The following is a 14,119-nucleotide window of genomic DNA, read 5'->3' on the forward strand; positions in this document are numbered from 1 at the left end:
GTTTCTTTTGGCCTTTTAACTGCGAATCACTACATAAACTAGATAGAATACATTTTAGAATAAACCTGAAGCTGAACATTCAGTTAAACTTTACATAAATAAGCATAAACTTGAAACATAATATTGGCAATTCAATCCAGATTCAGTTATATATATATATATATAAACATGAAGTGAACTTTCCTACTATCTAGGCTCCAACGTAGAGATTGAGACATTATTTTCAGAAATTTTCATTAGAATTCCCTTTCTTCTACTGGAATTCTCTCTCCTTGGAACGCCATTTGATTCAATGGTGGTATTACAATTACTGAGAAATGCTGGTGCTAAAGGTGTGGGAAGGCCGACAAAGTGATTGTTGAGCATAAGCACAACATTGGCCATGGTGGGTCTTTGAATTGGATCATCTTGCACACATAGTAACCCTATATGTATGCACCTTAATATTTGTTGAGTTTGACATTGTTCAATTAGATCTTGATCAATCACTTGAAAGACACTTCCTTGAGTCCAATGGCGCCAGACTACCTAAAATGAGATGATAGGATTTGTAGTTAAGAAGTTACTTCATTTGAATAAATTGTGTATCAAATTCATATCACTCAATCAAAGGGAGAATTAATACTTACATGAGTAACAAGTTCAATTGGATATTCGGATCCTTGGTAACCACTATTCTTCCGACCAATTAAGATCTCCAAAACTAACACACCATAGCTATACACATCTGATTTAACTGAGAAGAGCCCATGAATGCCATATTCTGGTGCCATATATCCACTGTCATTAATAAGAAAAACACAGTAAGACTTTCTTTGTTCTTCGAAACTTTCTATTCATTTGAAGTGTTAAATTTGGCATACAATGTTCCGGCAATTCTTTTAGTGTTTCCTTGTGTTTGATCTGCATCAAAAAGTTTCGCAAGACCAAAATCTGAAATCTTGGGATCCATGTTTGCATCTAATAAGATGTTACTGGCTTTTAAGTCCCGATGAATGATCTTCAATGGCGAATCTTCATGAAGATAAAGAAGTCCTCGACTTATGCCCTCAATAATCTTAAACCTTCTTGCCCAATCCAAGTGCTTTCTCTTTGAATTATCTGCATCATCCATATGTAATATTTGGTTACAAATTTTTGACGATCATGGTGTGTGCAATGAAGGACAAAGCTATTTATGTAATCTTAAAACATTGTATATAACACAATCAATCTCAGAACATATATTGGAGAATGGATTTGAATAATACTGTATTAGATTAGCAAACTACTAGATAACCATCAATTGAGGATGTTGTCATGCAAAACAGAGACTGAAACTATACCAAACAAAAACTTGTCAAGGCTTGTATTAGCAAGATAATTGTAAACAAGTAGTTTCTCCTCTGATTCCAAGCAACAGCCCAACAACCTCACTAGGTTTCTGTGCCGAAGTTTGGCTACCAGGAACACTTCATTTTTCAACTCATCTAGTCCTTGTCCTGAGCTTCTTGAAAGTCTTTTTACTGCTACATGCTCTCCGTTCTCCAGTGTTCCCTATTTTCAAGTGTCACCAAAATTATTACTCATTTATCAAGTCGAAGAATCATGCACAGTTATATATAACATTCCTCAAATCTTAAGATTGACCTTATAAACAGGCCCAAATCCTCCTTCTCCCAACTTATTTCTATCAGAGAAGTTGTCTGTAGCTATCCTAATAGCCTCCAAATCAAACAATAGTGATTCTGTACCTCTTATTTCATGTTGATCTGTATGATCTGTTAAAAAAAATATTTTCCATAGTAAAGAATAAGCAGGTATATATATATGTTCAAACACCATATAATAATAGTTCAGTAGTCATACCGAATGTTTTTGCAAGTCGTTTCCGTCTTGGTCTTGTTGCTTTTGTTCTTCGACGGTAAATAAAAATGGCACAAAGAAATAATAGTGCTGCAGCAATAGAGATGACAATAAATAGAATTCTTCTCCCAGTGCTGTTTTTTCCTATGCCAACATGAAAAATAGATACAAATTTCATTGGAGGTCTCAAAGAGAAATTGTAACATGGTACGAGTAAATAGCAGATAATAAAGCAAATTTCTTATTTGATTTGTTTTGCAAAAGGAAAAAAAAAAACTGACTGGTAAGTGCTAAAGGGTTAGATAAAGTAGTGAAAAAAAAGACGGATGTTTGATTAATCATACTTGGGTGATCCAATTCTCCTGCGATCCGAACGTATAAATCATCTCCTTCATCGACCAAAGTTCTGAGATCCAACAGATCACCAGGCCAAGTTATGCATCCATAAGATCCACTGATTACCGCATACGCCATGCAGGAGCAATCATTCAAGCACAAATTCTTGCAGTCATCGAGACTCATGTTTCCTCGTGGTGTAGCATTCTCAGTGTCTGGCACCTTCACGTTCTGCACCTTGGAAAACTCGTTCGACGAGCAATTCAAAGGCTTATTCCTCTCGCATCCAACCTCGCTTCCGTTCTCCGTAATATTTATGAACCCGTCCAAGCACTGGCACTCAACAGCAACGTATTTCTTGGTGCACACTCTGTTGCGGCCGCAGCGATTGTACTCATCGCACTCGTCTGCCGGAGTCGACAACAGAAGTTGCCACTCTCTCTTGCCACTCCTGTCAAGAAACCAACGCTGCAAGGTTCCATTGGCCCTCAACATTGTCCGTATCAGCACCGGCGTCGGCGATGCTGTGTAATTAGCCATAAAATAGGTCTCATTCTCATTGGAAACAAACGTGACGACAAAATAGTTGGCCCCCTGGCTGCTCGTCATAAATGGATGGCCGACGAACCCATCATATCCGTTCCTTGGGCCGCTGCGATAGTATTTGGCGGATCCCTTCAACGTGACCAAGTCCGGTATTGGTAGAGCACGAATCATCTGGATGTAGTCTCCCGGAGAAGGATCCGTGGAGTTTTTCCATGAAACTCGCCGCCATGAAGTGTTGGTCTGGAAGTCAAATCCGAGCTTCATGCCAGGGAGATACGTGTCGCTGTCGCTTGGGTGGTCGAAGGTCTCCCATAGAATCGAGTTGCTGTCCTTCAGCACGAGGTTTCCAGATTCTAAAAGCTGCAATTGTGCAGAATTGAGTCCTGTGGATCTCGTTCCCGTCGACCAAACAGTTTGGTCATCCTCAAATAATATTAGATTTCCATCGGAAGTGAGGTTGAAGGATGCCATGGATGTGTTGACAGACTTGTTTCTATTGGCAATCCATACTACAATGCCTTCTTGTAGTGTGAAATTGCAGTACCAGATTCCTAAGTATCCCTTCGCTGAACTACTATTATCCAGACTGAAGAAGCCCAGTTGGAACAAATCTCCTGTCGATGTCAAGGTCTGGCCATTTATAAGTGAGGTGTTCTGGATCATTGTATCTCCTATACCAAAGTCATAAATTAATAAATAGATAAAGTTTATTGAAGGATGCCACTAACATTTATATTTTAAACTTTACTAAACAATTTGATTTCTCAAAATGCTTATCTGCCGCATCAGCTTTGCTCGAGATATTATCGCTCAACAGGCCCCAGTCAACTGATATTTCAAATTAATAAATAAATAAATAAATAAATAAACCCATTAAAAATTTCTACAAATTCGTTAGAGCCCCGGGGCAGCTGATATTTCAAATGAGTAGCATTGTAGAGACGTCAGATTTGTATCAAATGGAAATGAATATTCCTCTAAATATCTCCACATTCATTTGTAACCTTGTATTCTTTATGACTGTCAAGTAGTTTTAGCTAAAAGATTTTGACGACTCATCCAACGACGGAAATTATTTTTAGCAACTAACTAATTGACTGCCACTTTGAGCTATCACAGGTTAAGGGTCGAGGGATAATTAAAAATAAATAAATTCATTCTTTGATAAATTTTAAAGGGGAGGAAAATTAAGAAGGCATATTATCATCATCGTTAAAAGAGTGTATCAAAACAACACACAACCAATAATAATCTTTTGCCGAAAATACTTTATATGTGTTGCCTTGGAGCTATTTTGACCAAAATAGAGAGTTTTGGCAAAAAAAAACTCATCTTAGAATTTTTTAATTTGACTCAGCTTTTATCAAAATAGTTTCAAGCAAGATGTTTTGATTCAGTTTTGGTTAAAATAGCACTACTTGTTTTGTATAAAAAAACTTTAAATTAGAGTATAGAGGGGTATTTAAATAAAAAATTATAAATGGAAAAAGATGTGTTGTTTGATATGAAGGATAAAAAGAAGCTATTTTAACTTAAAATTTCTACCCTGGTAAATATTTGATAAAATTACCGATATAAATAAATAGAATCTTGTGTAATACTTTCTTAAACATACCAGAAGATGAGGGCTGGGCAAGAAAGAAGAGCGTTATTAGTGCTACTATTTCCGGGAAGCGAAAAAGAAAGAGCTGCATCTTGCCCATGGAAGCTTTAAGCTTTCCGCTGCTTGCGCCTGTAATCTATTGTTGTGTTGCCTTGTAGAGTTGCTACAACTTATTACAAAAGATTCAATTTTAATTTAACACCTTAAATTTAAAAAATTTGATGGTAGAGTAGGAATTCTAGTCAATAAACGTGGCTGTATTCGAGAGACTGAAAGAATTGTGCGGATGCAGTTAATTTGGAGACTGTAGAATGGCTAGATAAGTCAACATCCGATTAGAAAATTAATGAACGAAACAACATGGAGATTGCTGTCCATTTCTTTCACAAAACATGAGTTCTTTCATAATACATGAGTTCTTTCCCCAAAATCCAGTTGCTGTGACATTTCTGTTGTCACGAGTCTTTTTCATACTTCAGATATTAGCAGCAACTTTTAAAATTCTTTTTCTAGTGAGATTCCAAATTCATCAACATGCATGTGCCGGTGGAGAAGTTGGTGAGCGTGCTAGTAGTCCCTTCCATTGACGTTGAATATGTAAAATGACATCTTGGAAGCAAGTACAATGCCCCGTGACATTTCTGTATGTAAGCAAAAAAAAAAAAAAAAAAAAAAAAATTGTAGCACATTGACCGATCCACGTGGGTATATCATACCATGACCGATCCGATGCGAATACTAGTGTTTATCATTTTCTTTTTAATTGTGTTTGACTTGATACGACTCCAAATGGGCTATGCCAAACACAGTTCGATAGTTTATTTGCCTAATTGCTTGATGTATAGGTTATTTGTTATGTATACATCTATTTTGCCTACTGCGTGGGTCACTAATAATTACTGAAAAAGATTGTTAGCCATGGGATTTTCTAGAAAGATCTATTATGTTTACAATTTATTATTCATTCTGCTGTGTTGTGTATACGTTTATTCAACTGAAAAAGATATGTCATGTATATGTTTATTCTACAGAAAAAGATGGGTCATGTATACATTTATTTTGCCTACTCGGTGGTCACTTGGATTCATTTTTCCTGCCATGTTGTGTAAGCCATTCTCCTCTCTATTTCTTCTGCTATATTTTTGGGGTTTTCTCCTCTGCTGTATTCTCGATTATAGAGGTGTTAAAAGTAGTCCATATTTTAAAATTTATGGTTTTCATATTTTGAGTAGTTTGAGGGACAATTGTCGGCAACATTAAACATTTAAATGAATTGATGTGAGGATTCAATCCTCATCTCAATTTTAAAATGGCCTAAAAGGGTACACTATCAAAATAAATGTGTCAACTACTTTAAGAGGTGTCAATTAAGGCCAACAACTATATTTTCAAGAAGATTAGGCATGTACCCCTCTGAGTATGGTGTGATGATAAAAGATAGGATGAGTTTTCATGCAACATGAGGGTTCAAATTTCTCACCGGACATATCATATGTTGTAGTGTTTGAACCACTTGTGATATTGAGCCGTTCGTTAGGATCTATCTGTGCTTCCTGTATTTATCCTAGTAGCCAGTGAAAAATTTTTATGAGATCTATTGATCACCTCCAAAATTAATCGATTCGAAGAGATAAATATCTCAATTAACACGCACAATAAAAGGCATCTTGACTTCCCCAAGGGGGGCATTAAGTACTTAGAGAATCGTTGTCTACGTGAATAGGGTCATTTGTCAAGATGTATTTATCTAAAGATGTGCCTACACTAAAAGGATCATTGACCTAAAGTAATGCTTTTAGGGGTGTAAACGAGTCAATCCCCTTGCGGGCTATTCAAGTCTTGGTTCAAAAAAAGTTCGTTCAAATTCGTTCGATTAAGTTAATGAGTCTGATTTCAAGCTCGAAAATATTATCGAGTCGAGCTCGAGCTAAATAGTATTTGGTTCGTGAGCTCGCGAACATATTCATTTAGATGCTATTAACAGTCCGTGATTCGTTTTTTTTAAAATTTAGGTCGGGGCGCTTGGAATGAATCCAAGCGCCCCGATTCTTCTTCTTTTTTATTTTTTTTTTCTAATTTTTAAAAATAAAAATTCCTTAAAACATTCATATATATATATATATATATATATCCTATGATAATGTAAACTTTTTTATCTTGAACATTATAATGTAAGAGGGAAGCTTGAATCCTAGAAAGAAAATCTTATTAGTTTAAATTCATTATAATTCAACCCCTAAATCCTAAATACATATAATATATTCCATGAGCATCTAAAATTTTTAATTTTGAACACTATAACCCAAGAGGAAAGTTTGAACCCTAAAACAAAAATCTTATTGATTCAAACCTATTATAACCCAACTCTTAAATCTTAAAATTTGAAACCTTAAATACATATAAAATATACCTAAAAAAAAAATTAAGATATGAATCCAGACGCCTGGATTCATTCCAAGCGCCTGCACCAGTTCACACATGGGTGAATTATAAATATAATAATATTTTAATAATTATTATAACTAAATATCTTAAACGAGTTCAAATTAAGCTCATTTAACTTTTAAACGAGCTATTTTCGAACCGATCTTGAGCTATTTGTGAGCTATTTAATTTTATTACGAACTAACTTAAGTTTAAAAATTAAAACTCGAATCAAACTTGAGCGTCAGATTTTTCGGCTCAGCTAAGTTCAATTACACCCTAGATGCCTTCAGTACCCAAAAGGGTAGTTCACTAGGAAGGGAGTCCACTTTGATATTGTTTACCATGATGCCAAACTACCAAGAAAAAATCAAAGAGTTTATCACTTGGAAAAAAATTTTGAAAAGCAAAATAATATTATTTTGTTATTTGTTTTAAAAGTCCGGTCATTGTCTGGGATGTAGCTGGTGTTTAATTATCATGGAGCCAAAGTAGGAAGCAGACACTAAGCAATTTTAGACATCAAATAATCCTTTTCTATATTTACAAGTGTTGGGCTCCGTGGTTGTTTTGATGTGATCAACCAAGTTAGGTTAGGTCCTGCTTGTTATTTGATCCCTGTGTCTAAGTGTACATGAGTTTAAAAGCGCAGGAAGTCGAGCGGAAGACGCAGCTAGTGAGAAGGATGGCATGGGAAAGGAGCCGACGTGCTTGGTGCGCTCGAAAGACAAGAGAACTGCGGAAGAGTACACCGGTGGACGAGAAGAACGTGTGCGGCGTTCGAGGGACGAGAAGCCGGGTTGGAAGTCTGCTCAAGGAGAAGGCCGGAAATTGGGTTCGGGTGAGCCATATTTCGGTTTGCCGCAATCACCCAAGCAATCGGAGCTTCCGAAGAAGAAAAGGAGTTAAAAGGAGCTGAAAAAGTTAGCTGGAGGCGCCTTCAATGAAGTGCTGAAGGTGCCTGCGCTAACTGCAGTCTTGGAGGCGCCTCCATTACCCTGAAGGCGCATCAACCTTGTCCGAGGCGCCTCAAGGGCATTGGAGGTGCCTCAGACCCAATCTAGATGGCCGTTTGCGAAGCAGATAAGGTTTTATCCGGTCAAATCCATTGGAGGCACCCTCAACCCTCTTGGAGGCACCTTCAAGACCCAAGATAGAATTTTCAGGAGCTATATAAAGACCCCTGGAGCTAGGAATAAATAAATCAACTCTGTATTAAGTTCCTAGCAACTTCTGAGCGTTCTTAGTGTGTAAAAAAGGCTTCTCCTCCTACAGTGAAAGAGACATTCTAGTAGAGATGCTCGACTGCCTTGGATTAACAATCTCCTAGGTTGTAACCAAGTTAAATTTCTTGTCTCTCTTTTATTACTACTATTTTCTATTTAAGTGTTGCTATTATTTTTTGAGTTGAAAAGTCTTGAGGAGGGTATTCTTAATTTGCAGGCAATTCATGTTGGTGCAAGCTGCACCAGAATCAAATCTAAGTTTTGATGTTGTCAAAGGTTCAAGTTAAGTCTTGTTGTGATCTAACAAGTTTACTGAGTGTGCAGAATGTTTACTCAACCGGGAAAGACCTAGTTAGAGGCTAGGTAGGGGAAATCTTAGCAGATCGTGGAACCCAGGTGAAAGTCCAAGAAGGTCGAGGGGAGACGAAGCTTGGCAGTGTGATCGAGAGGTCTGAAGGACCGAAGATCAAAGGAAAAGTTCTGGGGAGCCGATCAAGGCTGAGTGAGAAGTCCAAACTAGATCTGGAGGATCAAAGTTTGGCAGGTAGGTTGAGGTAAGCAAACTGGAGGAGCGACAGTGAGGTCGGGTTCCCGGAGGGAACAACCTTAGGTCGCTGATCCAACTGAAGAAACCGGGAAGGTTTCCAAGTTGAGATTGGTAATGGTCAATCATCAAATTAACAATTTAATATTGAAAACTCTCTATTCATAAAAACGATGATGTAGTACGAGTCCCAAGTCGAATCTCACAAGGAAACTAATAGTGGAATGTTTGATCTTAGACTAGAATTATTATTTTTTTTAGGTTTTCTCCTGATAAAATGAAGGTGTTTAGTGTTGTTTCAAATCCTAACTTAAGAATTCAAATGCAGCTAATAACCTGATCCTAAGTAATGGTTAAATCCTAGCTTAAGAGAACTAACATACTCTATGATTTAGAAACTTAAAGAGATACATCAGAATTTAAATTGCAGAAATGAATTTGTGCAGGAACTTGACACAACTACAATTGCAGCGATGGAAAGTGCAAAAACAAAATAAAGATACCCAACTAGAGAAACAAGAGAAACAGAATTTAATTGCAGAAATGACATCTAAAGGAACAAAACTAGAACTACTCGTTCAGATTTAAAGAAACAACAAATTCGATGACAAAATCTAAAGAAAACAAAGATGCAAAAACAATGAACTGCAGAATTCTCATGACTAAAATCTGAAGAGAAGTAAAATAAAACTAAGCAATTCTCTAAAATTGTCAACTACTCCAGATTAAAACGATTCAAGTAATTCTAAACAAGCAAAAACAATTGCAATCAAACAACAACTACTCTTTAATGATAAAACGATAACATTCTTTTCTGAAACAAAGTTAGAAACTAATTACACTAAAAGAAATCTGTTGAAATTGCTGTATCAACGAACACAAATAGAAACTAACTAATCCAACATAAACTACTGAAATTACTGCATCTAAAACAAGGATTGTAAACTACTTTCATTAAAAGAAACATGCTGGAAATTCTGCAGCAAAGAACAGGGATTAAAATCTGCAGCAAATATAAAATCAGCAACTCATTACACTAAACAGATTCTATAAATTAGTGCATCAAATTCAAAGATTGAAAACTGATTACACTATCAGAAACTTGATGGTATTTCTGCATTACAGAACATGGATTGAAAGCAAAATTCTGGAAAGAAACTAATCTATGCAATAAACTGTGCTACAAACGAGATCTAGATGTAGCTAAGAACAGTAATGAAATGCAGGATTAAAACTAAACCAATTCCAATCACAACCAATTCTTGAATCACAACTCTTGTCGTCACACAAGAGTCCTCACTTGAAACCTCAAATGCGAAATCCAGAAAAGCAGAAAAAGAACGCAGCTGATCTGTTTTCAGATCCGAACTCCGCTGATCTTGACCAAAGAAACCTCTCTGGAAGAGTACAGGTTCAGATCTGTGTGGAATTGTCGAAATCTGGATCTGGGATTCAGTTCTGTGCTCAGCAACGGCTTGTTGCAGGATGGTGGATGGTGGATGGCGGACTGATGTAAGTCGAAATCCATCAGAGAAACCTCTCTGATGTTCCCCGAATACAGAGGATGAACTCCTGCTATTATCACCGTTCAAACAGGAGTGGAGATGAAGATCGAATCCCAGCAAAGTTTGCCGTCGAGACCTCTCCGGCGAACTTCCAGCTTCAGGAAAAATAGGTCAGCAGCTTCCTTGCATCTTCCTCTATGGATCTGTAGCTCAAGATGAGATTATCACTAGAATCGGGGGCTTGCGCGCGCGCTAACGGAGAAGAAATCGCCGATGGCACGATGAACAGTAGACGCAGCCACTGTTCATCCGCGATTCTTTTGGGTTTTATACCAAGGTTTGAACCGGGATTTGCATTTGGTTTAGGGCTTAGTTTAGGAGGAAAATTAGGGATTTGATGAGAAGGTTTGACATGGGTTAGCTCAAGAGGAAAGCTCCATTTAATGGATCGGGCCCAATCCAAATTCTTGTAGTCCAATAAGCCTATTCCTTCAAAACAAATAAAATACTATTGTTAGATAGGATTCCTCAAGAAATATATAGAAAATGCAATAAAGCTCTAAATAATTCTCGACTCATAAGATATAAGATAAAACAAGAATTCATCATATGAGGAGATGCAAAATACTCAATTAAAGAGCCAAATTTACGCACAAAAATACTAACTATCAGAGATCAAGAGCAGTTCTACTGTTCTTTTATTACTCATGCATTATTATACTGTTATGCTAACATTTGTGTTGCAGGGTGTTTTTTGTTCTAACACTGTTTTGCAGGTCTAGGCAGATCGGTCGACCGAACCAGAGGACCAGTCGACCGAACCAAGTAAGATCAGCACAGAAGTCAGTCCAGATGAGAACTGAGCCAGAGTCCGGTCAAAACTTGATCGGTCGACCGAAAAGTAAGATCGGTCGACCGAACCTGTTGACTCAGCAAGCCAGTTCATCAGCACCGAATCAGCAAGCAAAGGAAAGAAGGGCTGATCGGTCAATCGAACAAGAGGATCGGTCGACCGATCCAATCAACATTTAATCAGCATTAAAGGGTGATCTCGGCAGATTTCAGCGAACAAGGAAAACCTTGTTCGGTCGACCGATAAAAGGATTCGGTCGACCGAACCATTTAAGGCAAATTAAAGCACAATTATGAGCTAGCGTCAGATTGCCAGCTGGAGGTGATCGAAGCTGGTTCGGTTGACCGAACAGGGGATCGGTCGACCAAACCCTCAATACTCCTATAAAACCAGGCTCGAAGACAGAGGCGGTAACAACTTTTCTGATCAACTCTTGTGCTCATTTGCAATCTGTCCACGCTACAAGTCTTCATCAAATTTGCAAGCGACTTCATCCGATTGCCGACCGAGCTACGACTTAAATTCTGCAATTGTCGGTATAACTTTATTTTTGTACTGCACTTTAATTCTGTAAGATAGTAGAAGTGTTACTATCTTACATATCTGTACTTGTACGATTCACTTCTTTCCGAGGAGTTCGGAAAGAAGGATTATAGTGTTTTTCCCATCGGTGCAGTCAAGGACCGCGGGCCTTCGAGTAGGAGTCGAGCTAGGCTCCGAACGAAGTAAACGATTGTGTCTCCTTTCCTATTTTCCGCTGCACGATTCTGACTTAAAAAAGAAAAGAATAGTTTTAAAAAGAAGCGATATTCACCCCCCTCTATCGCGCTACTTGATCCTATCAATTCACCCCTCCTCTCTTGCCGGCCACGCTGCACCAATAAGTGATATCAGAGCCCGACCACCTCAGAAGGACTAACCGTCGACTGAAGTACAAAGATCAAGACGATGGTCGGAACAAGCATTCATCCCCCAAAATTCGACGGAGACTTCATTACATGGAGACGAAGAATGGCGGTATTTTTTAAAACAGATTTTGACATTCTTCTAACTATGAAATTAGGTTTTACAGCTCCAAAAGACAAAGAAGAGTATCAGTGGACGAAAAAGGAGCAAGCCGATTTCGTGGCCAATGGAAAGGCGGAATTTCACCTGCTCAGTGTTCTACCTCCCTAGGAGGTAAGTCGGATCAGAAGCTATGACTCCGCCAAAGACCTCTGGGAAAAATTCCTGGAGCTCCACGAAGACACTTCAGAAGCGAAGTTAGTAAGACGGGACATCCTTCAGACTCAGCTGACAAACCTCGGGATGAACCTAGGCGAAAAAGTAACGCAACTTCAAACAAGAATTAAGGAGTTGATAACGCAACTGAACAACCTTGGAGAATCGGTAACAAACCGAGACTCGATCTGGTATGCGCTCAACGCCTTCCCAAGGTCTTCAGAATGGGCGTCCTTAGTAGATGCATACTACATCTCTAAGGACTTTGAGATAAGTACTTTAGAAAATTTATTTTCTACATTTGAACTTCACGAGTCTAAAATTACAGAGCCTAAACAAGTAGAGAAGCCAAATCTCAATATTGCCCTACAGGCCAAAAAGGATGATCCCGACTCTGAAGTGTCGATCGATGAAACTTAAGTGGCGCTATTGGTAAGGAAGTTAAATAAATTTATTAAAACTAATAAATTTAGATCGCAGTCGAGGAAACAACAACGCAATAGAAGGACGGTCCGATGCTACAACTGCAACGAAGAAGGGCACATCAAGGACGATTGCCCAAAACTAAAGAAAAGGGACAAGGAGAAGTCTCAAAAGCCGACGTCCTCGAAGCGCAAGAGTCTGAAGGCTACATGGGATGAATCGTCATCCTCGGAATCAGAAGTCGAAGCATTCTCGTGATTAGCACTGATGGCCAACCATTTTTTCGAAGAAACTAGAACGGAGATGAGCATAGATGAAGGGGGAGGATCATCAGAAGAAGAAAGCTGCGATGAAGGGGAAGCATCAAGAATAGAGGTAAGTAAGGTACATAATATGACTCCCAAGCAGTCCTTTCAATTCATAAAAGTTCTCACTAAAGACTTAATTAAATTAGAAAAGGAGATTAATGAGTTGAAGTTAAACTTAACAAAAACATGTCCACTAGAAATGTACGATAATTTAAAATTAGAAAATGAGAAATTGAAAAATTGAAAAATGATTATGCATGCTTAGATAAATTTCCAAAATCAAAACTCAAGTTATATGGAAAATTAAACTGGTACATTAGAAAACAGCAGGGACAACTTAGGAAAGTTCCTAAAAGTTATGTACCCCCTAAGTTCTTGATTAATCTAGTAGGAAGGAACCTTTACTGGGTTCCAAAATATTTTCTAGATAATTTTTTTTGTTAAAAGCTTTCAGCGAGAAAATTAAACGTTAAAATTTCTTTATGAAGCTTTGTCTAAGGAAGTGGTTGTTGCGCCAATAACCAAGAAGGCCTAGTGCCTCATCACGACCTGGAAGCCAAAATATTGAAATAAAATATTTAATTAACTTTCTGGTAAAGCATTAAAATTAGAATTAAATAATGCTTTAAAAAGTTTTTCAAACATTTTTTAAACAATTTTTTCAAAAATATTTTTATACTTAGAAAAATGTTTCATGCATAAAATTTTTTACTTAGAAAAAATTCTAAACTAATATTTCCTAACGTAAAATTTCTTCTGAAATTAGAAATTTTTGCTTAATTTTTTTTTGAAAATTATCTTACCTAAGTTTAACTTAGAAAATTTTTTAAAAAAATTCTCAAAATTGTTTAAAATGATTTCTTTTAAAACTTGAACTATTCTTTAGAAAACTTCTACTTGATAGTTATGACCCCCATTTTTTGTTGTGATCAAAGGGGGAGAGATAGGAACAAGTTAGGGAGAGTTAGAAATTAAAAAATTTCTTTTATCTTAGTGTTGCAAATTCTATTATTGCAATATTTATGCTTAAACTGTTAATTTAGTAATTTCTATAAATTACTGTTTGTCTATTTTTTTCCTAACTTGAACGTGGGTTGATGCACATCAAAAAGGGGGAGATTATTGGGCCCCGTGGTTGTTTTGATGTGATCAACCAAGTTAGGTTAGGTCCTGCTTATTATTTGATTCCTGTGTCTAAGTGTGCAAGAGTTTAGGAGCACAGGAAGTCGAGCGGAAGATGCAGCTAGCGAGAAGGACGACACGAGAAAGGAGCCGACGGGCTCGG

General features: G+C 37.4%; 1 protein-coding gene across 1 annotated transcript; it reads right to left on the bottom strand.

Annotated features, from left to right (window-relative positions):
* LOC121970472 (G-type lectin S-receptor-like serine/threonine-protein kinase At4g27290) lies at positions 1-4,477 on the bottom strand. Its single transcript, XM_042521226.1, has 8 exons — positions 4,343-4,477; positions 2,190-3,398; positions 1,849-1,989; positions 1,630-1,760; positions 1,326-1,536; positions 864-1,101; positions 630-780; positions 1-528 (listed from the first exon to the last, which is right to left on the bottom strand). Exons 1-8 carry the CDS (start codon positions 4,428-4,430, stop codon positions 187-189), a joined length of 2,511 nt encoding a protein of 836 aa, XP_042377160.1. The 5' UTR covers positions 4,431-4,477; the 3' UTR covers positions 1-186.
* Positions 4,478-14,119: the final 9,642 nt, after the last annotated feature.

This window comes from Zingiber officinale, chromosome 4A, assembly GCF_018446385.1.
Source record: "Zingiber officinale cultivar Zhangliang chromosome 4A, Zo_v1.1, whole genome shotgun sequence".
In the NCBI taxonomy this organism is placed as follows: domain Eukaryota; kingdom Viridiplantae; phylum Streptophyta; class Magnoliopsida; order Zingiberales; family Zingiberaceae; genus Zingiber; species Zingiber officinale.

Coding starts and splice junctions, on each gene's coding strand:
- LOC121970472 (XM_042521226.1), bottom strand. CDS start 4,430: ATGGGCAAGATGCAGCTCTTTCTTTTTCGCTTCCCGGAAATAGTAGCA. Junction 1,990..2,189: donor AGGAGAATTGGATCACCCAA/GTATGATTAATC, acceptor ATGTTGGCATAG/GAAAAAACAGCACTGGGAGA. Junction 1,761..1,848: donor ACGACTTGCAAAAACATTCG/GTATGACTACTG, acceptor TTTTTTTAACAG/ATCATACAGATCAACATGAA.